This window comes from Cebidichthys violaceus, unplaced genomic scaffold (assembly GCF_023349555.1).
Source record: "Cebidichthys violaceus isolate CVI_PGR_0920_01 unplaced genomic scaffold, fCebVio1.0.p SCAF_6, whole genome shotgun sequence".
NCBI classification, from domain to species: Eukaryota; Metazoa; Chordata; class Actinopteri; order Perciformes; family Stichaeidae; genus Cebidichthys; species Cebidichthys violaceus.
The window spans coordinates 3,218,063-3,243,406 of NW_027176816.1; the positions used below are offsets into that span (position 1 = coordinate 3,218,063).

General features: G+C 42.4%; 1 protein-coding gene across 3 annotated transcripts in view; it reads right to left on the reverse strand.

The window, feature by feature from the left end:
* rgs19 (regulator of G protein signaling 19) overlaps positions 1 to 24,617 on the reverse strand; it is a 26,711-nt gene extending 2,094 nt beyond the window's left edge. The window contains exons 1-6 of one of the 3 annotated variants that reach the window (XM_068733334.1): positions 24,317 to 24,402; positions 19,004 to 19,114; positions 4,834 to 5,006; positions 3,271 to 3,351; positions 2,725 to 2,959; positions 1 to 276 (exon numbers count right to left, since the gene is read on the reverse strand). The exon at positions 1 to 276 is cut by the window's left edge and continues 2,094 nt beyond it. In XM_068733334.1, the coding sequence (XP_068589435.1) occupies positions 88 to 276; positions 2,725 to 2,959; positions 3,271 to 3,351; positions 4,834 to 5,006; positions 19,004 to 19,018 (693 nt within the window). In that variant the 5' untranslated portion in view covers positions 19,019 to 19,114; positions 24,317 to 24,402 and the 3' untranslated portion in view covers positions 1 to 87. Of the gene's footprint in view, positions 277 to 2,724; positions 2,960 to 3,270; positions 3,352 to 4,833; positions 5,007 to 15,249; positions 15,374 to 19,003; positions 19,115 to 24,316 lie in introns of those variants that run through there. The other 2 variants (XM_068733333.1, XM_068733335.1) reach the window with 2 other exon arrangements.
* Positions 24,618 to 25,344: the final 727 nt, after the last annotated feature.

Sequence of the window (25,344 nt, forward strand, 5' to 3'; positions counted from 1 at the left end):
TGGAAAGTTTTGCGCTGGAGAAGCGATGAAATGGTCTGGCATCAATCCTGTAATTGCAGGATCAGAAGAGGGGGAGGAGGTGTGAGACTAGGATTCAGAGGAGGTACGCGAGCCGCCGTGAAGGAGCGACTTGTAGATGCTGGAGGAGAGGAATCGTGGGTAGGAGTCCCTGTGCATCAACGTGTAGATCTGTAGCTGGGCGTCTTCGAACGACTGAGTCGTCGGGTCCTGCATCTTCCTGTTGATCACCTCTCGAACCCGGGCGTCCAGACTCACCTGGAGGGACATTCAATTTAGTTTAATGCAGAGAGACGACAACACAATAAAAGGACATGGCAGTTTATTTTCTGTTGATAGACTCATCCTTTCACAGTTTCTAGTTTTGACAATCACAGTTGGGGAGAAAGGGGGTTTTAAAACTCAAACTGCACCTAAACATTTGTCTCTGAACCCTCAGACGTGGACTCGCAGGCTGATTAAAGTCTGAAGTTGTTTCGTGCTCTGTAGTTTGGTTTATTATCTTCCACAGAGGCCTGAACACATACAGTTATCAGCACTGGAACACACACACACACACACACACACACACACACACACACACACACACACACACACACACACACACACACACACACACACACACACTCAAGGGCCCCACAGACACGGCACCAGCAGATATTTATAGCACAACAAGCTGTCTCCTATGTTTTCTCTCTGCTCTTATTTAGGAAAGACACACACACACACACACACACACACACACACACACACACACACACACACACACACACACACACAAAGAGAGATAGGCATCCTACCAAGGTCATACATGCAGACAGACAGCCAGGCATGCATCTTCTCTGCCAGACTCACACGTCTAGATATCTCCGTATTCTAATGTGTGTGTGGGTCTATAAAAAGCCTCTACTGCCAGAAGTGGGTGAGAGCAGCAATTTATAGCTTCCTATAAACACACTGTGCGCACACACACACACACACACACACACACACACACACACACACTAACACAACTGTACATACAAACACACCCGTGTCTAAACATGCTAACACACACACACACACACACACACACACACACACACACACACACACACACACAAGTACACACTTGTGATGGAGCCTGAGAAGCAACCAACTAAATAAAGCAACCGCACGCACGCACGCACGCACGCACGCACGCACGCACACACACACACACACACACACACACACACACACACACACACACACACACACACACACACACACACACACACACACACACACACACACACAGAGTGAGTCAGTTAAAAATAGCAGTAAAGCCAACAGTGCTTCCCCCAGTTCTCAGCAGCAAGAGAACTTGAACACATTGACGGTGTGTGTTTGTACTACAGTATGTCTAAGTCCATCACCATCAATCAGCAGGGCTCACGTTTCTTGAGGTGGGTGTCGGTGTGAACACTGTGCATAACAGATGACAAATCAAAACCACTAAATGTGCAGCATGAAAATAAGAAATTCAATGCAAAAAAAAAAGAAAAGAAAAAAAAAGGTGCAGTGTGGAACATGTAGCTGCATGCTCCAAATATATAGGTGTCAGCATTTCACCTCTACAACTGGGTCCATACAATCTTGCTTTACAGTAATCAGTTAAAATAACTTCACTGCAGGCGTTGGTCTATACTTTACATTAGTCATCTGTGAGTTTGTTCCACTAACCGGACTGAGGGCTGTAAGGTCTGTGTACGCCGTGATAGTTTGTTTATTGGACTAAATCCAAAGTGACAGATAAGGAGTGGGTCCTTTTCCCTTTCCTGCCACTTTGAATTGAATCCAATAATAAACGATCAAAATGTACACGGAGCCTGTACCTTCAACGTGACTGACAAGCCTTCCGGTCAGCTCTACTTCTTTGTCCTCTCGTGTTGGACTGAGGTCAGACTGGACGCTACAGCGCCTCACTATCGCCTCTCAAGGTACAAGTGGTAAGACAGGAAGGGACGGCATGTTTTGTTAGGTCACATTGACATTTGTCCACCAAATTCGAATATGTTCATCCTCACGGTCAAGTGGACGTTTGTGCCAAATATGAAGAAGTTCCCTCTCGGCGTTCTAGAGATATTGCATTCACAAGAAAGGGACGAACTGCCAACGAGATAATATAATGTCATGACTAACGCTGGCGCAGAGGCATAAAAAAACCCCACAAAGGATTCATGATCTGGGGAGCAGGGACACGCTCAGTAAATTTTATAGCATGACGTCAATCCATTTCCCAAATAGGAATTCTTGCCTGATGACGGCTCTACTGGAAATCATTAGCTCTGTGGTCCGTATAAATCAATAGAGCACATTTTATGACAATAGTGATGCTGTGAATAAAAATGTTGGACAGACTGACAAACTGACAGTCGGGCACAGATGAAGCCACAAACCCACTGGAAAAACAAAATGCATCAGCCAGATCTTACCAAAGAAAACATTGTTGGTCCATTAATAAAAGACCTCCAGCAACGTTGCCTGATCGTCCTGAAGTGATTAACTTGCAATAATCTTCTTAAATCTTCCTCTGAAACAGTTCTTGCAAGATTTAACCCGAAGGTTCCAGAGAGCATTGCGTTTGTGAGCTACGTCATGAAAACAAATCTAAAAGATAAGAGTGTTCTGTGCGCTAAGAACCTTCAGTTTGAAGGAAGCTGTCACAGCAGCTAAAACTCCTACCTCTTTTGGCGACAGTATGGAAATGTAGTCCTCGTAGATGGAGTTCGCTTTCTCCTCGATGGCGCCCTTGTTGATTTCCTGTTTGAGATCTTCGCAGGCCAGCCAGAACAGCATGTTCTCCTCGCTGTACTCCGTCCGAAGGAACTCCCGAAAAACATTTCGACCCGCAGGGTTCCTCATCAGCTTGTCGAAAGACTGAGACCACAGACGGATCTCTTCCACCGACGGTCTGGCGCTGAGGAAAGAAGAGTGGGAAGATGGTTGGACCAACATGTTGTTGGTCCTTGGACACAAGACACATAACCCCCAAATTGGTGTGTGAATATGTGTGTGAATGTTAGATGGGCAGGTGGCACCTTGCATGGTAGCCCCTGCCATCCGTGTATCAATGGGTGTGAATGATGACATGTAGTGTTAAAGTGATTTGAGTGGTCAAATCCTGCATCCGCACCAAAAAAAGAATCATGGTTTCTTTGTGCGATAACCTAATCTACAAAATGTTAATGTTAACACAAACTGATCGTGTGTTCGTGCTTGCGGACTCACCAAGCTTCACAGTTTGGTATGGTTTCCATCTTGGTGTCCTGTGATATTCTCTTCCTCCTCCTCCGCCTCTCCTCTTCATTCCTGAAAGTGAGACTGACATGATGAAACTGCTCTCAGGCAGGACACACACACACACACACACACACACACACACACACACACACTTAACCACAGCTGACAGAAGAGTAATTGCTCTCAGAACTATGAACACATGTACAATCACCTTCAATGATGTTACTACCCCATTTAATGACAGCACTAACCAAAGCTATGTTAACAGCAGGGTAAAGCAGGAGCTACAGGTGTCAATACCTTCAGTGTGTGTGTGTGTGTGTGTGTGTGTGTGTGTGTAACAAAGAGCGAGAGAGAGAGAGAGAGAGAGAGAGAGAGAGAGAGAGAGAGAGAGCGCTATAAATAATGAGTTACCCTGTGGGAACTACAGAGACCTAATCACTGTACAGCTACTTTCTGACTAATGTCTGGAGACTCAGTGTGTTTAATGGTGAACACTTCTGTCCGATGTCTTCCTGTGTGTGTGTGTTAGTGTGTGTTAGTGTGTGTGCATATAGCCACACTGGGATGACTAAAAACAACACAGACTGGTCTACCACAGTACATCACAGGCTCTGGTGGAGGCCACGATGGTCTAAGGTGAATAAGCTCTGTGACTGGTCAGCTTGGGCTGCTTATGTTCGCGGTGTCTGATGCCGGTAGAGATTGTCGCAAGTGACACACTGTTCAGTAGAGAGACAAGGCAGACGAGGGTCAATGGTCTACAGCGGGACAGCTGTAAGTACAACCAAAGAACAGTCCTTATTTCATTGTTGTTGCTTCATGAATACATAAAGAACATATACTGCTGACACACACTGCTGACGTTTTACTGACGCCGATTCTGCCACGGTTTTAAAGAATGCCACTCTCTGCAACAACACAAACACGTGCGATCACCGGAGCGCAACAAAAGCATTTCAGCGGAACACAGACCGGTCTTGGTTGTGAAATACCGACGTTTTGTCACAGCCCTCTGGATCCGGTACCGACGCACAAGGCACACTTCAACGTCTGTGAGACGCACTGTGCTTTCTAGTAACACGCATATGTAAAATCCTTTTTTTCAAAATAGCTTACCTAATAGTAAAAGGCCTCATCAGCTCTTTGAATTTGTGATAAGATACGACAAATACAAATACTTTCACAGGTTTAGTTACAGGTTGAAGCGTCATATATTAATAATATCATTATAATATTATATATATAATAAAGCTCAGGAACCTGAAAAATGCAATACATATGGCTGCCTAGTTTCACATTACACCAACTCAGTAATGATCCATGCTACTTCCTGTCTCCTCAGATTAATGTAGTGTAATGTAGGGGATGATGTGATTTGAAGCTTCATTCAAAAGCCTCAAGAAAGGAAAGTAAAAAACCGGTACAGCCCTGCAGGACAACAGTACTTGCTCCAGTGTGTATTTGCTTACATAAGAGGTTTCACAGGTGTGCCAGGTGTGTGTGTGTGTATTTGTCTGTATAAATGCAGTGTGTGTTCCCGTCTCCTACCATGAGCAGCTGCAGCAGCAGCACCAGCAGAAGCAGCAGGCGTTGGGCCGTTGGGAATTCTGCGTAGTGGTCATGCCCCGCCCCCCTCCCGTCCCACTCAGTGCCGAGGTCTCGCTGCGACCTCCCCCCATGGCCAGCTCGCCCCCTCGCTCGGCCGGGATTGGGCCTGTGTACTGTAGAGACACAGACAGAGAGAGAGAGAGAGAGAGAGAGAGAGAGAGAGAGAGAGATGTTGTGATTTCTTCTTCACTGTCATTTATAGTGGTGGAATAAGTACTATCCTTTAATTACTGAAGTAAAAGCACCAATATCACAATCTTAAAAATACTAAAAGTTTCAAATCAAAAGTAAAAGCGCCAAAGTATTATCAACAAAATGTACTTCAAGTATCCAAAGTAAAAGTACTTGTCTATTATTATATATTACATAGATTTTTTTGTTAATTAACTATCATTATTGTGGCTGCACAGGCTCGTCTCGCTGCTCTGCTGGTCCCCAACGCCTACACCACCCGGCTAGAGGAAAGGGGGGCACAGGAGAACCAGGACCAGGACTGTGCAGGGTAGACTGTCCCACCCTGCTGATGAACAATTAGGTTTTCTAAAGGGACAGTGGTGCTCAGGAACACTTCCGCATTTGTCCACAGGGACCGCCAATTCATTTTCATAATGTTCTTCAAACTATTCTTTCATCATATGTATTTGTGTGTAGGATCTTAGACTGAAAAGTAACCGGTAAATATAGATGCAAGTAAAGAGTACAATATTTGTTCCATACTTCTACTTGTAGGGAAGTAGAAGTATGAAGTAGCAATAAGTGTGAATACTCAAGAAAAAGGACTTAAGATGTGACATGTGGCATTTTAAAGTCACTCCACAGATCTCAGTCAGCCTCCTGCTGCATTAATGCATTTGTGGAGCTTGGACCAGCAAGCTTTTGCTGACAGTAGATGGTTTTCAGGTCAATCCAGTGGACATGAAAGGTTGAAAGAAGTTCTGGAAAAGAAGAGGACTTTTAACATGTTTCTGATGTTCCAACAGAGTGTGAATGTGGAGAAACTTGAGCTCTAACAACACCACTCATGTTCGACAGAAGCTAGAAATGGTCTAAAAATGATCATCTTTGTTGACAGTAATCATACCAAGGTTACACAGTTTACGTGTCTGTCAGTGTTGACTACACATAGCATGTTTGTCTTTAGAGATGATTGATGAGTTCACAGTGAAGGATCTGAAGTCAAATAATATATAATATATATATAATATAGAAAATCATCTGATTACATTAGTCTCTATTCTGAGACAGTCTTTTCCATACTACTGTCTCTGTGAAACATGCTAATAGTAGTACTAATTAAATTATAAATTTAGAGTTTTGTCAGTTAAATGAAGAAGCACATTTCAGTGACTTGAAGGCATGAGCACTGCTTTGCAGTGAAACCTGTTTTGAGGCTTTAAAAAAACAACATAAACCTGCTGTTTTAGATTAAGATGAACAAAACACACTCAGATGGGGAAGGGCGGGGATTGAAGAAGAAAAAAGACAAGGGTTTATCTGATGTGAGACAGCGAGAAAAGGGGGAATAAATAAATAAAACAAATTGGCAGAGGGAGATACAGAGAGAAATAGAAAAGGGTGAGAGATGTCGAAAGATGGCAAGATTATAGAGAGGGAGAGAGAAAGAGAGAAACAAGAGATTTACAAATTCAGAGAGGGTATGGAGGAAGAGAGAGACGCCATGTAGAATAGAGGAAGTGAAAGAGAGCGGGTATGGAGACAGACCGGGCAATGTGATGCATCATGTGATTGAGCTGTGATCACACACACACACACACACACACACACACACACACACACACACACACACACACACACACAGATTTCTCAACTTTAGGTTCTGGACTAAGGACACCAAGTTTCTTGAATCGCTTTATTTATATTATATATTATATTTTTAACATGTTTAAATACGGTCCCTTTTTATATATATTCTGATTAAAGCTCCCTCCATCGTCTTGAAAATGTCCAAAGAATGTTACGGTACTTCTTGGGACGAATGGGCCAGAAAGAGTTAAGAAACAGACATATGGGGAAATATGTACATACTGTCCAGCACACAGTGTACATCATGTGCTCACACACACATGCATAATGAAAAGGCACATAAGTGACATCCATACGCAAACATAAAAGGTGCATTCAGACGTAAAAGACACAAATACACACCAACAGTATGTGTGTGTGTGTGTGTGTGTGTGTGTGTGTGTGTGTGTGTGTGTGTGTGTGTGTGTGTGTGGAGAAGATAATTCCATCTAAATGCTATCATCATCAGATTGGGTGCTGTTGTTATTTTTCCATTTCTCTAAAATGTTGAAACTACAGCTAACATTAGCCTCCAGCTGTCAACTCTGTGTGTGTGTGTGTGTGTGTGTGTGTGTGTGTGTGTGTGTCTGCCAGCACAGGGACAGAAGTGGGCAGCTGATCTGTGTGTGTGTGTGTGTGTGTGTGTGTGTGTGTGTGTGTGTGTGTGTGTGTGTGTGTGTGTGTGTATGTGTGTGTGTGTGTGTGCACGCTTTATGCCAACACTCAGAGCGGGTGAATGTGGTGGTGATACCGGTAATACTGTGGATTAGTGAATGAAAGCAGTAACCTGCAACATGTTCATGTTCTGCTGCCTGTTGTGGCGGACTGACTGACTGACTGACTGACTGACTGACTGGCTGACTGACTGACTGACGGCTGGAGCAATGAAAAAGTAGCATCAGTAGTATCAGTGAGGACCAATCAGGACCTGGCAATTTTAATGAATATATTATTGATCTTGTTTTGAGTCAAAGGAAACGCTTTATGATGACACCATGGATGTATAACCCGATCTAGATACTATTCTTCAAGACGGTGCCCAGTTATTCCAATCAAAGATTCTCACTCATATGGGTGCATATTGTTTAGGCTTTGGAAATGTTTTACAAACTTTTTAATCCAGTTTTAGTTTGAGGTATCCTTTCAACAATTGTACAGATGTTTCTTTTATGATGGTGGTTTCTGGGAAACGTGTTGACCTGCAGTACTGTGGTTGGCCACCGGGGAGCAACTTGGCAGCACCACGGCGTCTCCAGCTCTTCTTACACCCACGGAGAAAACCCACTGAGTTACAGTTACTATTGGATTAGAGGCTGACTTTGAAAAGGGGGACAGGTCTTCAGGCTGTATAGTGACCATAACATTGCCAACGAGAACAGAAACCTGACTTAAAAATATTAAGTTAACTGGTATTTTTCTCTGTTAATGTGCTCGAGAAAGGCAGCCAGCTGTGGGGCCTCTAAAAGGGTGTGTTCACTGCTGAGACACACACACACACACACACACACACACACACACACACACACACACACACATACACAGACATATACATCACACACCTTCAGAAACACACCCACACACACTAGCACTGGTGTCACAGTTTACCTGCACTCTCAGAGCAAAGACAGGAAAGACACTCCCTTCTTCTCTTTTATAACACAGAGCTATCATGTTTCTGCCTCTGTGTGTGTGTGTGTGTGTGTGTGTGTGTGTGTGTGTATAAAGGCAAGTCTGTACGAAAAGTGTGTGCGTGTGTAAATTCATGTTTTCCGGAGGTGATGACTGAACATGGGAAAGTTCATTACCAGTTTAGTTTAGAAAGAAGAAAGCAAGAACAAAAGAAAGAAAAGAGATTACTGAGAAAAGGACATGAAGAAAGAAAGATGCTAATGTGTACAGTTCCTTTTGAGCAGATGTCTCACTTCCTCTTGCTCCACATGAATTTCAGTGTGTGTGTGTGTGTGTGTGTGTGTGTGTGTGTATGTGTGTGTTTTTAACAGGATTTGGGTCGGAGTGTTAATCTGATTAAACTAGATGACATTAGAATGCTGAGAAACTGCACACACACACACACACACACACACACACACACACACACACACACACACACACACACACACACACACACACACACACACACACACACACACAAATTAGTTCACTTCCTTCTCATCTTCACTCCATCTCTGAATACTTTTTTAACCTGTATTTATCCTGGTGAGGTCGACGGAACACAAATGCTGATTTCCTGCACCGTCCGGCTACACAGCGATTGAGAGGCTTCACTTTTGGGGAGCTGTCATGTTAAAATTGTTTGCAGAATGTTGCAGCTGCAGTTCAGAGTAGAACAGCAGTTCACTGTATTACACGTTTTGCCCCATTTTGTATGTCAGAGACGGTCAAAATGCACTGAATTCAGACAAAGAAGACCTCACTGTAAGTCTTATTTTGATGAAAAGATGTGTTAATTAGTAGGAATGTGGCACAACGTGAAAGTGAAAGCAGTGCTCTGTTGAGTTTACTTTAGATAAAAAAGTGTTGGTACAATTTGATTTTGCTTCTCGGAAATGCACTGTGAATAAGAGCCAGTCTTCTTTGACGCATTAGCGGGAATGTAGCGCAACAGTACAATCAATTTGCATGTGAAAACGCATGCAAATATTTTGTCACTAACTTCAAGGGATAATCGTGAGAAATAATCATATTGATCAAAGTAACGGGGATTCCCACAACGTGACTTTTGTTTACTATATCTGGACTGTTTGATCAGTTGTAAAATGTGCCGCCTTGGTTCGGTTCAGTAAATGTAAATTATTTTGTTACATTAAAACATTAACAAAGCTCTCAAACTCTCAATAGCTTGATGTCTGTCGTGTTTGATGACCTCACTGACACAATGTTAAAACACATTTTTTTAATCTTTGCAAACTTTATTGTATTAATAAGAAAACAAACCTAGCATATTTCAGTATATTTAAGGCTAAATGCATGCAGTGCTGTGCATGGCCGTCATATATCTATAGGTCAGCTGCGCTGGGATCACCTCTTTTGTACTGTACACATTTGCTCGCCATCTCTGCGTGCTTTGGCAGCACAGATGGACTCGCATACCATGCCAATAAAGCAAGATGACATTTAAATTCAGAGAGAGGCACTGCCGGGCATTTGTGTAATGTACGTTTGTCTACCAACACACACACACACGCACACGCACACGCACACACACACACACACACACACACACACACAGACACACACACAGACACATCTGCACCTGTCAGCAGGGTTTAAGTAATTAAACATTCATTTTAAGTATTAATCTGAGAGATTACTGCTCCGTAATCTCACCACCTGATTGCCAACAGCCCTCTGTGAGTGTACGTGTGTGTGTGTGTGTGTGTGTGTGTGTGTGTGTGTGTGTGTGTGTGTGTGTGTGTGAGTGTACGTGTGTGTGTGTGTGTGTACGTGAGTGTGTGTTACATAGTGGTGGGGGTCACGTTGATAGATCGACAGAAAGAAAGATGAAATGAAAGGGAGATATATGACTGAAACTATTGTATTGTTGTGATTTAATAAAACTGACTGAGGGTGGCCATCACCAGTAAGTCATCTCTCAGAGCAAAAGATTTTTTTAACAATCTCTGGACAAATCTCCATGGGAGCGATGGTACCAAGAAAATTACTCCCATCAACCCTTTCTCTAGTGCCTCAATCAGACCAAAATGTCCCCTTATAAACAGATGTATGTAGAAAGCAGCGCATGGATGTGTGACATATGATGTGTTGCAGTGTTTGAAGGCGCAACAGCAAAAGTAGGCGCTGCAGGGTGGTTGTTAGCTGCAGGAAGGGAGTGAGAAGGATTGAACACACGGCCCAGCTTTTATTGCCTAAAGACCCAGGTGAGTCTAATCAGCTGACGACGCTCACTTGTCAGACAACTGCCTGTTTTTTTTTTTGGGGTTGACCAGGACAGCCTCTGAGACAGTGGGAGGAGCGTCACAATATAGCAATAGGCGCCATCTACAGGCAATGGAAGTAAAGGCGTCTGCGTTTTAGACCAATGTGCAACCTGCAGGTGACCTGTGCATCAACTGCTGGTTGGTTTTTTTTGTTTACTGCTGTTGGCTTGTCTGTGCATGTGTGTATTTGAGGTTTAATATTTTACATTATAGAATGCTAAAAAAAGTTTTGTTAACTGTAGCATATTTTTTTGCTGAATACTGAGAGTGCAGAGTTCACTCTGTACTGTGTCATTGAGGACACAGGACGCACTGGTGAGGAAAGGAGGGGAACCGCCACCTTTTTTTTTCAATTCTCTAAAATAAATGAAAAGAGTCAAATAAAAATGTGAGCTGGGTTTGTTTTGGTTTTTATTCATCATATTTGTGATGCGTCTGTGTGTTGAATGCTGCTCTGCGCTGCTTTTAGCGTTTACTTTGCTCAAAAATGAGGCGGTTGAGGATATTATATGTTCATCTAGAAGTTTCTGTAGTGGGCCCAGCAGGATTTGTTCCTGTGTACTGAAGTGACATATCACATGACATGATTAAGCTATGTTTGAGAATGAAAATATATGATATAATGATGTAATAAATGTCTTGGAAAACAATGTGATTCACATATTTAAGTGCTGACATGCAAAATAATAGTTTATTTCAGTTTTTCTTCAGTTTTCAGTGGTATAATATAGGGTTCAAATTACAATAATATTTGTATTATTTATATTTTTTTATATTTATCTTTATTTAAGTATTTTACAAAGCATTGTTGTCTTCACTTCACACTTTATCTGTGGTCATGTACAGAATGTCAAATACCGTGATATCAACTCGGAGGTTTGAATGTTGTTGTTGTTTTGTTTTTTTAAATGAACGCTGCAAACATAAGCTTTTTTGATCAGTCCGGATGTAGTGAACACATTTAATAGCTTGCAGCCATAGATGGTGCCGGTATTTCGGTTTAATTTAAAGAGTGACCGTGTTAACGCTGAATGCGTTGTTGCATGTATAGGTGTCCTCTTACAAGGCTTCACTCAAGTTTAAATACATACTCACCTGTGTTTATTATCTACGGCAACCATTTACGTAAATTACTACGAGCAACCACGGTCCTATTCGGCTGAAAGTCACAAGTTAACACGGTCACTCTTTCAACTGACACACTTGGTGCTCCGAAACGGTCGTGATCCAGTCGGAATTCTGTAGAATCACAGGACACATACTCAAGCTCCTCCTACTTCACACTGAATAATGGGTGAAGATCTTTTCTTTAGTTCACACTGGCTAATCATTTTTCTTGACTTATGCAACACTGCTTTTGTGGAATTTGAACAGGCAACATACAACACTGTATATATCGCACCCCCCTTACACCTTTAGGCGTTATTACCTCACAGCTGGAAGTAAGAGGCACATTTTTCGGAAACTACCTGTCATGCTCTCTCATGTTTTATATTGTATATATTCTTGGAATTATTCTAGTGACGTCACAACGCTATGAAAGTCATCCGGTGAGGAGACACCGAAGAATCCTCACCAGAGGAGCCTTCATGTCCGGATTTAAGATTTAAAGTGAAACTAAAACAAGCCACAGCCCAGAAGTCTACAGTCTACCCCAAAAGATATTGAATTAAAAAAAAAGCACAGAAGACCAGCAAATGTTCACATCAATGTTGTTTTTTGATGAACAAACAACTGCAACAATCAAACATGTTTCAGTTCTGATTTCAATCCACAACACACTTATGTCGCTTCACTCTGCTGAACGACTATGTTGTATGGAAGTCTCCCACCTCTTATTTTCAGCACTAGAATGACCTCACCTGAAATAACCGTATAGAATGACCGGTTGTGACCTCTAGGATAATCACAGCCTCATGAAACCTGACAACCACAGACGAGAGACCGAGGGCATTCACAGTGTGTGTGACAAAAAAAGCTTTTCTGAGCAGTCTACAAAAGAGAAGTGCAAACAAGTTTTTGATACCGATTCCCAGTCAGGATTTTTCTACAGTGTTCCTCAAGTTCTTGGTATCTTAACCCCAGATCTGGTGCAGGAAGACAGGAACATGTTTTATGGAGGAAAGGAGCTTTGCCAAGCTCCTGCCCTGACATGTTTAACACTGCTAAAGGTTCGCTAATGCACTGTTTAACACATACACACACACACACACACACACACACACACACACACACACACACACACACACACACGTTGTACAGTGTGCTCCTCTCCTCTTGCTCTTGATATGTCTCTCTTTATCTACTTTCTTTGAAAATCACACACACACACGGTCGCTTTCACACTACTCCCTCTTACTTAACAACAAACACACAAACACACACACAAACACACACACACACACACACACACATACACACACACACACACACACACACACACACACACACACACAGTAAGTGGCTCTATAAATCCAGCCTAACAGCGCTCTGTGGTGACAGATTCAAGTTTTTTTTTTACCAGAGGGCTGCGCCGACAAGCTCCAAAATCGATCTCCTCTCCTTACCTTCTATGGACAAGCCTGGCTAAACACACGCACACACACACACACACACACACACACACACACACACACACACACACACACACACACTGACTAGACACACAATAAAGCTACAACTGCTCCCATGTGCATTCAAAGTTACAACACACAATCGCAACAACATACACGTGTCCACTTATAATCACACCACAACCACACACACACACACACACACACACACACAAACGTCACCTCAATCATACGAGCCACGCGTCCATTTCTAAAGGATCTCCCTTAACCAAACAAGAGGCTGTTTACATCCCATTAAAACCACTTTAAACCCAATCAATGTCCAAATGAGCACAAAGAAACATACAAGGACACTTAATGTGACCAAAATTGTCAAATTCTCTTTTTTCAGTGCCTCACCTCCATTGTCATGGGGGTGGAAGCACACATCTCAGAGACAAATAAAAACAAAACTCCATCTACGGCTCTTTTGTCATTTGGGTGAAGTAATCCTTTAAAAGCAACATCTTTTCTTTGTCAACTCAAAGGTCTGATCTCTGCAGCGGATGACAATAATGTTACCATCCACAGCCATATGTTCTGGAGACACTGAAGCTCTACATGTTCATTCTCTGTTTGTACCTCTGGACCAGCTGGAGGTTTAAAATGGGGGATAAACATGAGCAATAGCAGTGTTTAGATCATTCCTCCAACACGTTCATTATCCACTTGCAACACTTCAATATGTTCTATGCCAGCACCAACAACACTCTAAGGGGTCCGGGTGCATTGTTCCCCTTAAGAAAATTCTGTACATTTTAATGTTGCATCAATGGTGTACTTTGAGAGCATAAACAAGAGGTAAGAGCTATGAAGAACTAGGTATACAACTTAGGCTTAATTAGGCTACTTTAGTACCGTTTTTACATACAACTTTGAAGTATTAGTACTTCACTTGAGTACTTCCATGTAACTATTTACATCTAGCCCACTACATCTCATTGGGAAATAGTGTATTTTTAACTTCACTGCATATATTTGACAACATTACTAGTTAAGCTACTCAATTGATGAGCTATTAAACACACTCTTTGTGTTTTAGCCTGTTGGTTGTACACGAAATTTAATGCAATCACCTTGGGTTTTAAAAAATTGTGGTGATTTGTTATGGGACCAAAAAAAGTCTTCCATTAATGGAGAAAATATTCATCAGATGAACCAGTAATGAAAGTAATTGTTAGTCTTACAATAAGAACACATTAAAACAATCATGTTTCTTTTGTCCTTTCTTGCAAAGCTGCCAAATCAAACTCTTCAATCTCAGATGTTGGAGCATCCAAAGCTCCCTGTCAAGCATCCGCATGTCAAGTTTCATTGAATGCTGAAATTAAAAGATTATAAAAATGACAAGATTATGTTTAATTGAATGGTGAAATTGTTACTGTAGTATTTCCTAGTTGTATTGTAAGTGTAATAATTAAAAATGTACAAATAGCAGTTGCTAAGGCATCAAGATAAACGATAAACAATGAGCTAAAGAAAGCCAATGTCTGAAAGGTGTGAAATCCTTCTGAAACTTATTATTGTTATTATATGTCAAAATAGGTTATTTGTCGTTTATCTGCCCAAAAAATGCAAAACTGCATATATCCTAAAGATGCCCACTTTTCAGGAACTGAGACAAACAGTCTGGTGTAAAGCTTGATGACGATGCATTTTCAAGTTTATCTAACGGGGGGGGGGGGGGGGTGTTGAAAGAGTTTCATCAAAGAGACAACAGAGAATGTTCTCAATAACCCACAGAGGCGTCGTTGAATCGCATACATTTGAGCAATGAAGCAACATTCACTTTGGTAGAAACTCCTATCAACTGCATGGGCAGCCAGAGAGCAAATCAAACCACAAACGCCGGTACTGCCTTTCTCCATCTGTTGAGCTATGAAGTCACGGCTTTCAAGAGTGTACAAAATAACCAAACCCTGTTCAATAACCCGGCACATTAAAGTGGCAGCACACAGACACCATTCAGCAGCAAAGCTCACCAGGGACGAGTCGATTCAATGGCGGATCGAGGATGGATGACTGAACGAAACAACTAACGGCTTCTTCTTTTGATTTTCTCGCACTCTTCCATCAATCAACACGCATTCACTCCAGCGAAGGAGGAAGAGAGACGAAAGCCAGTCCAATGCAACAGGAAAAGAGAGCGAGAGAAAGAGAGACAGGCAGGAAACAGAGTCAGAGGTATTGTGACACAGCGCTTCTTGGTTTCTTTCTGAAACTTGATGAATCAGACCTGGTGTCTACACACGCACACCCACGCACAACAACCCAACCCGTCATGACTGCATGGGCCCATTCATGCCAAGATGGCTTACAGGGAAGAAATGCTGCTAAAACCCAACATTTACATTCCTTCTCCCTCCAACCTTGGACACCCCTGGAGTCCAGTCTGGACTTGTCAACGTCTTTCTTTCACAAGAACACCAAACTTTACAAATCTGACTATGTATCCCTTAAGCTACATAAATGCCCCAGGCATCAATGCAGGAATGTCTCTTCACAGCTCTGCTGCGTCTTCATCCCTAATTCTTTGAAAGGAAGGAGACAAGAAAAGAGGTCAGCTGTTTGCAGGACTGCTCAGAAAAGCTCTGCTGTTGTCCTGCTTTCCCCCCTTGTTTAAACGAAGGTGTACATTGCACGGCCAAAAGTCGACACCCCTGTCCGCATACTCTTCAGGCAGGGGGTCTGGTTATCATCGTTTGGGCACCTTCAATTTCAAAGACAGCAGGTAAGTCTTACTGCTACATCATAGGGGTGTAACGGTACAAAGAAGTCACGGTACAGTTCATATCCCGGTTTAGGAGAGGTTCGGTGTGGGTTCGGTACAGCGGAAAGAAATCTGTTGCAGATTTAAATTTGATGTGGTGTCATAATTAACCTTGATTTTAACCTTAATGTAGAATGACACAACAATTAACAAGAAAAAAAGAAAAAAAAATGCATCTCACATGAAAAAGATGGCCTCTACCTAGTATATACCTGTTGACACCTGCAGATTAAAGTGAACACACAGCTCCAGTGCTCTTCATAACCACCATGTATATAGTTCCCTTTCCAGCATCCTTGCATAAGTGAACATTCAAATGAAGGATACTAGTAAAGTAAAGAGAGAGAGAGAGAGAGAGAGAGAGAGAGAGAGAGAGAGAGAGAGAGAGAGAGAGAGAGAGAGAGAGAGAGAGAGAGACATGCAAGTATAATTGAAAGAAGGGGGAGAATGACAATGAATGAATTTGGGGGAAGGGAAGGAAGAATTAGAGAATGAGAATATGAAGTAATGAAATATGAAGAGGGAAAGTGGGTGAGAGGCAGAGATAATAAAAGAAAAAAAAAGAGTGGAGGGAATGGGAGGAATGGGAGGGGGGGGAGATAAGAAAACAAGTTACGGAGAGAGTGAGAGGAAAAGACAGAAGGCAAATGGGGACAGGGAAATGACAAGCAGATATGAGGGAGCCAAGCTGACAGCAGTTGTATATCGTCAACATTGGAAGCAACATGTGGAAATTAAATGACAGTTAAATTTAAGAGAATGATAACGAGGAGGAGACAAGGGGAGAGAAAACACTGAAATGACAAGTACAGTGGACTCTTTATTTCTCACAATTGATTTAGATTTCTTTATTTTCAGGCTTGTTTTATGGATTTGGAGCTAGTTATGGTTTAACCTTGTGTAATAGTGACACTTGACACTTGTCTTCAGGAGTCGGATTAAACTGCCATTCATATCATAATAATTTAAAAAAACAGCTGTTTTTGAACCAAGATCTCCAGTATTTGGATCAGGTAGCAGGGTTCCAGACAAATTTTGAGACATCAAATATGATAATTTTGAAGCTTTTATGTGTCTATAAAAAGGCGGTTGCTAACAAGTGGCTAAATGAGACGAATAACCATCATCACGCCAAACACCAGTCCGCCTTTGGCTTAGCGGTGGTGTTGTGAAGTCATGCGACTTCATAAAAGTGGTATTCATCTGCGAACATTATCTTCCTGAAGAAAAAAGTGTAAGCATCGTAAACGTTTGTTCCAATGGAAACATTCCATTTGCTTTTAGTTGAGGGAACCAGTGCTTTGCTAACTTCTGGTTTGGCCAAATAAATCTTTCATCCCTTAAACCTCTTGAACCCTAACCCTATTTTTAGGCCTCTGCTCGAAAATTGCATTCCCATACTAAAAATAGTTTATTTCTGTAACCACAAGCTGTATTTTAATAATGTTGGCGTTATAATAAAGGGAACATTTGTGAGATTTGTTCAGATGTGTGACTATCAGTATATATGTCACTGATTAAGAGTAAATGAAGATGGCACACAGCACAAATTGAACATTTTCAGATTTGCCCAAAAAAAAAAGCACTTTCAGGATGATTATTTCTTTGGAATGATGTAACTTGAAGGTTTAAACCTCTCTTAAATCATAGCACAATATGTGAACAGTCTCTGTGCAAAGTCTGACTTTGATGAAGTGAAGCACAACAAAATTAGAGAGGTTTTAGTACAGAGAGTTCAGACGAGGTTTCCAAATTACTCCTTTTGGCATAATGTGTGCCATTTTAATTTTCTCATGTACCAAACTATATATTTCACTTATATATCACTAAAGGTGTTTAATTCATCCAAATACAGCAGTTTTGGCTTTATTTGAAGGCCAGAATCCTCTCAGAGACCTCTCTGACTCCCTCAGCTCACTCACTTTTTTCAGATTCCAGCCCTCCCCCTCTGCATAGAGCTGTAGCTCAATGAGCCATTGGTCGATTTCAGTGATTGACACCTCTTTCGACGCGTTAGAGCTAATAGAATTGAACTAGCCCACGAGAGGCAAGATTGACAGCACTGTTAGCCAATCAGAATCAAAAAAGTGCCATCCATCGTGAAGCGTAAAATCCGATTTGCTGAAAGTTAAAACCCTCCCCACGTCCCGTAAAGTCATGGAGAGAGACGAGATCTCTCGAGTGAGACACAGGAACACCCGGTGAACGTATACCACGGCGAAAAGGAGCGGAAATATCGGTCTTTCCTCTGCAAAACGCAAAAAGTATGGTGCATTTTCTGATCATAATCGATATTGCGGTTTGTTTTATTGGCGTTTGTTGGCTCATATCTCGGTGATGGTTTGACAGAGAGACACATGGAGGATATGTCTGTAATCTGCGTGGAATCGGCTTGCTTTTTCATGTCTTGGTTTCTTTGTTAGCACGTAGCTGCATTTGCTAGCTCATGGAATGTCCCGGGAGTGCCAACTCCTGGCGAAATATGAATATGATATTTTGGTCATTCTTTTAGTTGGCTGTTTGAGTTGTGTTTGGAGCATGTAAAAATGGCTTGCATTGTGTTGTAGCCCAGGCAGTGCAGTTTAACCAGAAGTATAATATCATTATATTCGTTCTTCATAAGTGCATTGTTATTAACTTTGTACGCTAAACTTTCGCCACGGGACCCTAAAAAGGGTCTGCTCAGGTTTAAGAGGTAAGCACTTTATAATTGTTGTCCAAAATGATTTTATTTTAGTTTACAGACAAAAAAGTAAAACAATATATTTGGGAGAGGGCTGCTAAACCCAATGCCATCTAGTATATTTTATTCACTGTAGAAATTCAGAATGTAATAATGATTGCACTGGCACTTGCCAGACAGGGAAACAAAGACATTTATTGAAACACAAAGAAATGAACAAAGAGAGGAAAAGCAAGAAAAGGAATCTGGGAGACAGACGGAGGAAGAGATGCAGTTGGTTTACCAGTACGTCCGTCATGACGCGAGGGCGGGCTGTCGGTTAGTGTGTGAGTCGTCAGCGATGTTAGCAGGCCGGACACATGCATGTCATCGCCCCTTCTGCCTCGGACCTCTCCTTTATAAATACACAGACACACACATACACACACACACACACACACACACACACACACACACACACACGCACACACACATACGGAATGCACAAATGTACGTGCAAGTGCATGTGAATTTGCCACACCGAAGCACAAACGAGCACAATACAAATGCATAACAAAAACATGAATGTGTGAAATCCCAAAAACCCAATTTACACACACGACACACGCATTTAACATCCACAAAATGCACAAAAGAATTCCAGGGGAAGGTACATTTAAGCACAAAAACATGAATGATGAACACAGGCGATAGCACACACACATACACACACACACACACACACACACACACACACACACACACACACACACACACAAGAGAAAGAGAAAAGAAGCCATAGTGAGTGTGTGTGTACCAATCGTTCACCTGTCACTTTAAGGATCTCTCAAAGGTGGAGCCTCAATCTATCACACAGGGCTCTGAGAAAGACACACATTTTAAAAATTCTAAACCAAGCTTTTAATTTCATAAGCTCAATGAGAGAAAAAGTGAACCAGTATGTGTTTCCATGAACTTCTGTTATGCAAACGTTCTGAGCATGTCCTAACGAGATGATTTAATAAAGAGCTACAGAAAGTCTTCTCTTGGCACGTATTGGTAGGTCACCGCTGTTCCCATCGAAGACGACGTGCGTGACGTTCACACATTAAAACTCCATAAAGCGAACGATTAGGCTAATATTAACCGTGAATCAGGTGCCTCCCTGTTATGTGACCATGCACCAGATCGCTTCAGTGCTGATATACTTGATTTATTAAGCGGATTGGGTATCAGCCATGACTCTTCATGAATGTAATTATGGACTTCTGCATTTGAAATTCATTAACTCACTTTTGGCTGCCTACTCAGCTTGTAGGACCTGGCCTCATGTTACCTTACGTAACAATGATTCCAATGAGCTCCATGCAGTGAGGAAACGTGTGATGGAAATGATATTTTTGGGTGAATTGTTTTATCAAATTGAAACATCAAACAACAACAGTAACAGCTAAAAAGAGTGACCACCAGTCACTCGTGGCACAAGATGATGATGAAGACATACACACCTCAGAGAATGACAACCACGGAAAAACACACACACACACACACACACACACACACACACACACACACACACACACACACACACATCACCACACTAAAGGTGGACATAAAGAGAGAAACAAACAATGAAAGACAAATTAAATGGGGTGAGGCAGAAAATGTGAGAGAGAGAGAGAGAGAGAGAGAGAGAGAGAGAGAGAGAGAGACTAAAGAAGAGAAGCCAACTTTAAAAAAAACTAAAACAAAAAAGAGGAAGTAAGCAACAGACACAATGAAGAAAGACGCAGGAAGAGGAAGTGTGTACCAACTGGCAACCAAAGAATGAAAAAAACTCTAGACTCCTGACGGGGTATAAATCACTCTCTGAGAGGTGGTGTGTTTCTTAATCTCAGGGTTCGGAGCCCCAAATGTATTTTATTGAGAGCGGATATTGTTGGTAGAAATCCACTAATAAATGACAGATCATATAGCGGAGTGCATGGCTGTGAGTTCTGAGGGTATTACACGTGTGTTTGAAGCTGTTTAATCAAACTGTTCCTCCTTCAGCGTGGTTTGATCAGTCACGTGAGGAAAAAAAGCTTTATACACCAACGAACCTCACCTAGACGCCTACAAACAAATCTCACTTCTCTTTCTAGAGGACTTTTTTATAGAACCGTGCGGAATTCAAAACCGGCTTCAAGAAAAGACCTCCTCAAAACTCAAGGGTTTAGAAGACCACACCAAAGAGAAAACGAAGAAGAAATGCAAAAAAGCCTCGTTTTTAAAATCTGACAAGTCTGCCACGCACCTTCCTGTGCAATACTTTCACCCAAAGGTGTCCAGTATGATTCATAAAAATGCATATTTACTACAAAGGGATGAGGAGACTGACAGAAATGTTGTAAAATACCAACTGAACTATACATTCCTGCCTTTCTGCGTCTCCATCTAAAAGCGCCGAACCAGAGTCGACACCTTTTATGATCATAAATAAGATCCATAAGTCACAATAGGAATATTAAAGTCATACTTCATACTAAGGTTGTGATACACAAGAAAATGTATACAACAAGACTACTGCTGGCCTGCTGTAGGAGTAGCATGTAGGAACTCCATGGTGTCAGTTTATACATAAACATACCGTCAAGAACAGCAAGGTCACTATGAACTCACAAACCACAACCACACTGTAGGGAAAGTGAAGGAATCTCACACTGATTTCTTTGTCTTAACTGTCCCACATGTCAGCTGATAGCGCTGTACATTCAAATACAAAAATGTATAATGGATTGTGGAAAGAAAAAGAAAAGAAAAAAAAAGGCAGCACTACGGCAGCTGTCTGCCTCGTATGCACTGAATGCACCGCATGACGGGAGTCACATGTCACCTTCATTGACTGAAAATAAAATGTAACGTTAGGTGAAGTTTAACAGGGAATCATTCAACAACAAGCGTAATGATGGCAGGAACCTTGGCCGCAGAGAGCTTGACGGTGTCCTAACAGCGCGTAACGTCATGTAAACAAAGCAAACACCGCCCCGCTGTGTGCTCACGATTAGATTGGAGACGAAACCACTAAAATGATGGGGGAGTAGAACACGCCATCTACCGACATTTGTACTTATTAAACAGAAAACACACACATTTTATTGTGGCATGAGCTGGAAATGACACACAATACAACCAACAGGTAGGAAACTTTCCGCTCCCTTGAAATCTCACTCCAACCAGCTGCCACCACCTCCACAAAGAAAAGGTGAATTCCCTCATTCTGTTAAAGCAACAGGCTCCGTCTGTAACCGCATCCAATGGGAACTCGCGGTTCTGAATCTAATGATAGTGAGTTTATAGAATGTGCTGCGTTCTACAGCGTCAACTGATGCAACGCTATGGGATGCAGCCAGTGAGTTTTGCACACTACACTTGTCTTTTGATTGGATTGAGGCATTAGGGAACTTGTCCAGCAAAACTTTTTTTTCCCTCCAGGTTTCAGCTGGGAGCGCTTTGGAGGCACAGGGGTTTTTTTGTCAGCCGAGACACTTGCATCTGGTTGCTTGGCCCGTCCGTCCCAAATAAAATCTGTTGGGCTCGGTATCAACCAACAGTGAATATTCGAAGCTTCGGCCTGCAGAGTGCGCGGGTCCGCCTTGACCGGAGGAGTGCTTAAAGTTGTCCGCAGCACGGACTTGTGTCGTTAAAGCAGTACATTTCCTCTACCACACACTCAGAGGCTTCCTCCACGTGTTCTATCGAACAAAATGTGTCATGGGTGCTGTTTTTACGCCTCGATTGGACGGTGTGTACACACACACACACACACACACACACTCAGCGTCTCCTCTCCTCATCTCCCTGTGTGGCCAAATGTTGATGTTCCTCAAAGTCACGTTTGCTGGGTCCTCTGCCCCTAAACAGCTGCGCTTTGAGTCTGCAGTCTCCGAGATCATGACACACCGTCTCTCCAGCAGTGTCCAGCTGCAAGCCTGTGCGTTAATGCAGCCTGCGGAGGCTTCCGCTCTGGCCTTCGGGCCCGAGCCCCCCCATGGTTGCTCTACGCTCCGGGGTAAGCTACGGCGGCGAGGGCTCGGCCAGACGTTCCTCTGGTCTCGCCTGAGACGCCATAGGTCTCGCCATAGGGCCGCAACTCGTATCTTTTGAATTATTTTGGTTATTCTACAGTTATGTTGTTTGTATCTCCATTTGTTATTGAGTAAGATGCATGTATTCCAAAAGGTTTGGTGTGTTTTTGCATGTTTGTAATTCCAAGGAGTTAAAGAAAATAAAAAAATACGGGATACCCACCCAACCAACAAATAACCAAATAATCGGGTCCAGCCGTTGTTGTTCTGGATGAAGCACGAAGGGAGAGAGAACGGACCTGATCATCTATGTGACTAATGAGATGCTGTGGGTGAAGCAACATCTCAGTGAGCAACTAACTATTGCTTTGTTCAGATTCAGATCAACTTTATTATCCCACACAGAAGAAAATTTGTTTGGTCTAGAAGTCCACAGTCAAAACAATAGAAACAATAGCAGAACATAAACAATAAGTCCATCCAACCACTTATTCTATGCAGGGGGGGGGGCGCAAAAAGACCACAACATACTCACAATGAAACACATTTCTCACATCTTTGTGGTCGGCTATTTTATATTGTAAATATGCAGCGCTGCCATTGCAAATAATAATAAAACGGACACGACAACTTAAAGTAAAGTCACTCCAGCAAATCAACAGAACAAGAAGCCTTTGCACGTTGTTGAGGTTAGAGCCCACCATCCACTGACCCTGCACCACAACTGACACCACAACTGACGAATTAGCTAAAACTGTAATTTAAATAGCTGGGATAGCTTCCATCCTTTCTGAATGTACATTTCCTATCCTCAAATGTAAGCACAGCAAAGACAACTAATGGGTTGACAGAAAGAAAAAAAAACGAAAACATGGGGCCAAAGTAAGTGAAAGTGGAAATAGAATCAAGTATGTAATGTAATTGCAATGAATGAAGTTTGATTCGCAGTCACACATGCTAGTTTGTCATGGCTGACCTGTGTTGCAACTGAACCCGTTCTCCCCTGTGAACCATGCCTTGAAGGCTCCACGATTATCAACAGCAGAGACGTTAAGCTAACAGTCAGTGGGCTCTCGTTTCTTTTTAGCCCAACTCACTTACAGGACGTGAAGTGAAAGAAAGAAAACTTAAATAAAGTAGGAAAAACCTTTTTGAATGTCTCCACAGTGTTCTACTAATAAGCTGCTTGTGTGTTTTACGCGTCCCGTTAATGTTAGAGACACACACAAAAACGGCTGAGAGGACGGAGACACCTTCGCTAGTGTCAATAAGAAAACCGTTTAAAAGAATCGACTCCTTCTTCCCCCCCCCAAAAAAAAGACTGCCTTGACTGCTTCCCGTTCTTGAGAGAAGGAATCAAGGAGGTAAGGTGAGGAAAGGAAGGGAGGTAAGGAATCGCGGAGACCGACCTTTTTCCTCAACACCGCGGAGCGAGGAAAAAAAAAAGCCCCGCCGCCGACTGGAGACGAGGGAAGGGGAAATTAACCGGGAACCGACACCCCTCCCCTCCCCGTGTTCAAGCTCGTTTCTGCAGCCGATCAGATACTCACAATCTTGGCATTAATAAGGTCCGGAGGGCGGTATCCGCTGCTCTTTCGGAGGCACATCCGTGTGGTTTTTTTTTCTTGCTCTGCAGCTCCGCACTGGGGGGGGGGGGGGGGGGGTGCGTGGATTTTTTTTTTTAATTATTTATTTTTCTAAATATCCTGCCGCCGCCGCTGTATCGGAAGAAGAAGGAGTCCGCCTCCTCCCCCTTCTGCTGCTCTCCTCCTGCTCGGGTTTTTCCCAGAAAGAGAGAGAGCGATAGAGAGACAGAAAGTGTGTGTGTGTGTGTGTGTGTGTGTGTGTGTGTGTGTGTGTGTGTGTGTGTGTAAGAGGGAGGGAGAGAGATCACCGCCCTGGCGGACAGAGGCGGAAGAGCGCATGCGCGGATTCACGTCCATCGATGCAGCCGCAGACCCGGAGTTCTCTGTAATAAAACTTTATATACTGTAGGCTGTATATTAACTTTTATATGTTGTGCATGTTATTACACATCATAAAAGATCGTTTAAAGTAATAATTCATGCACTATTTTACCACAACTTTACTTACCTAAACTTTTTTTTTTACACATAAAATAATCATATTTTTTGTAATACATCGTATTTTTTTCACATATACACGGATGCGTAATGAAAGATATAGTTGGTTTAGTTGGTCTTTACCAATTTCTTTGTTTGAATGGGTCATTTGTTGAGTTTTCTCCAGGAGACCTTTCGTGTGTTTTTGCGAGTGACTGCTTCAGATGATGTGAGCAGTCCAAGAGCAACAGGAGGGGGCGCCATACACCAAGCAGAGGGAAAGGGAGCGAAAAGGGGAGGATGAGGATGATGGGGGGGGGGGGGGGGGGGGGGCAAATGATCTAAAAAGAGATTTGAAAATATAATTTTTCCTCTAGGCATTTCAGCTTCTAAATTCTAGTAACAGTACATGTCCTACTGTAATTCTGGCACTTCCTGCGTAAATACCTGATACTTATTAGCACACAAAATCTGTGCTCAATAATTCTTTTTTAAAGGCATATCTCTCTTAAATC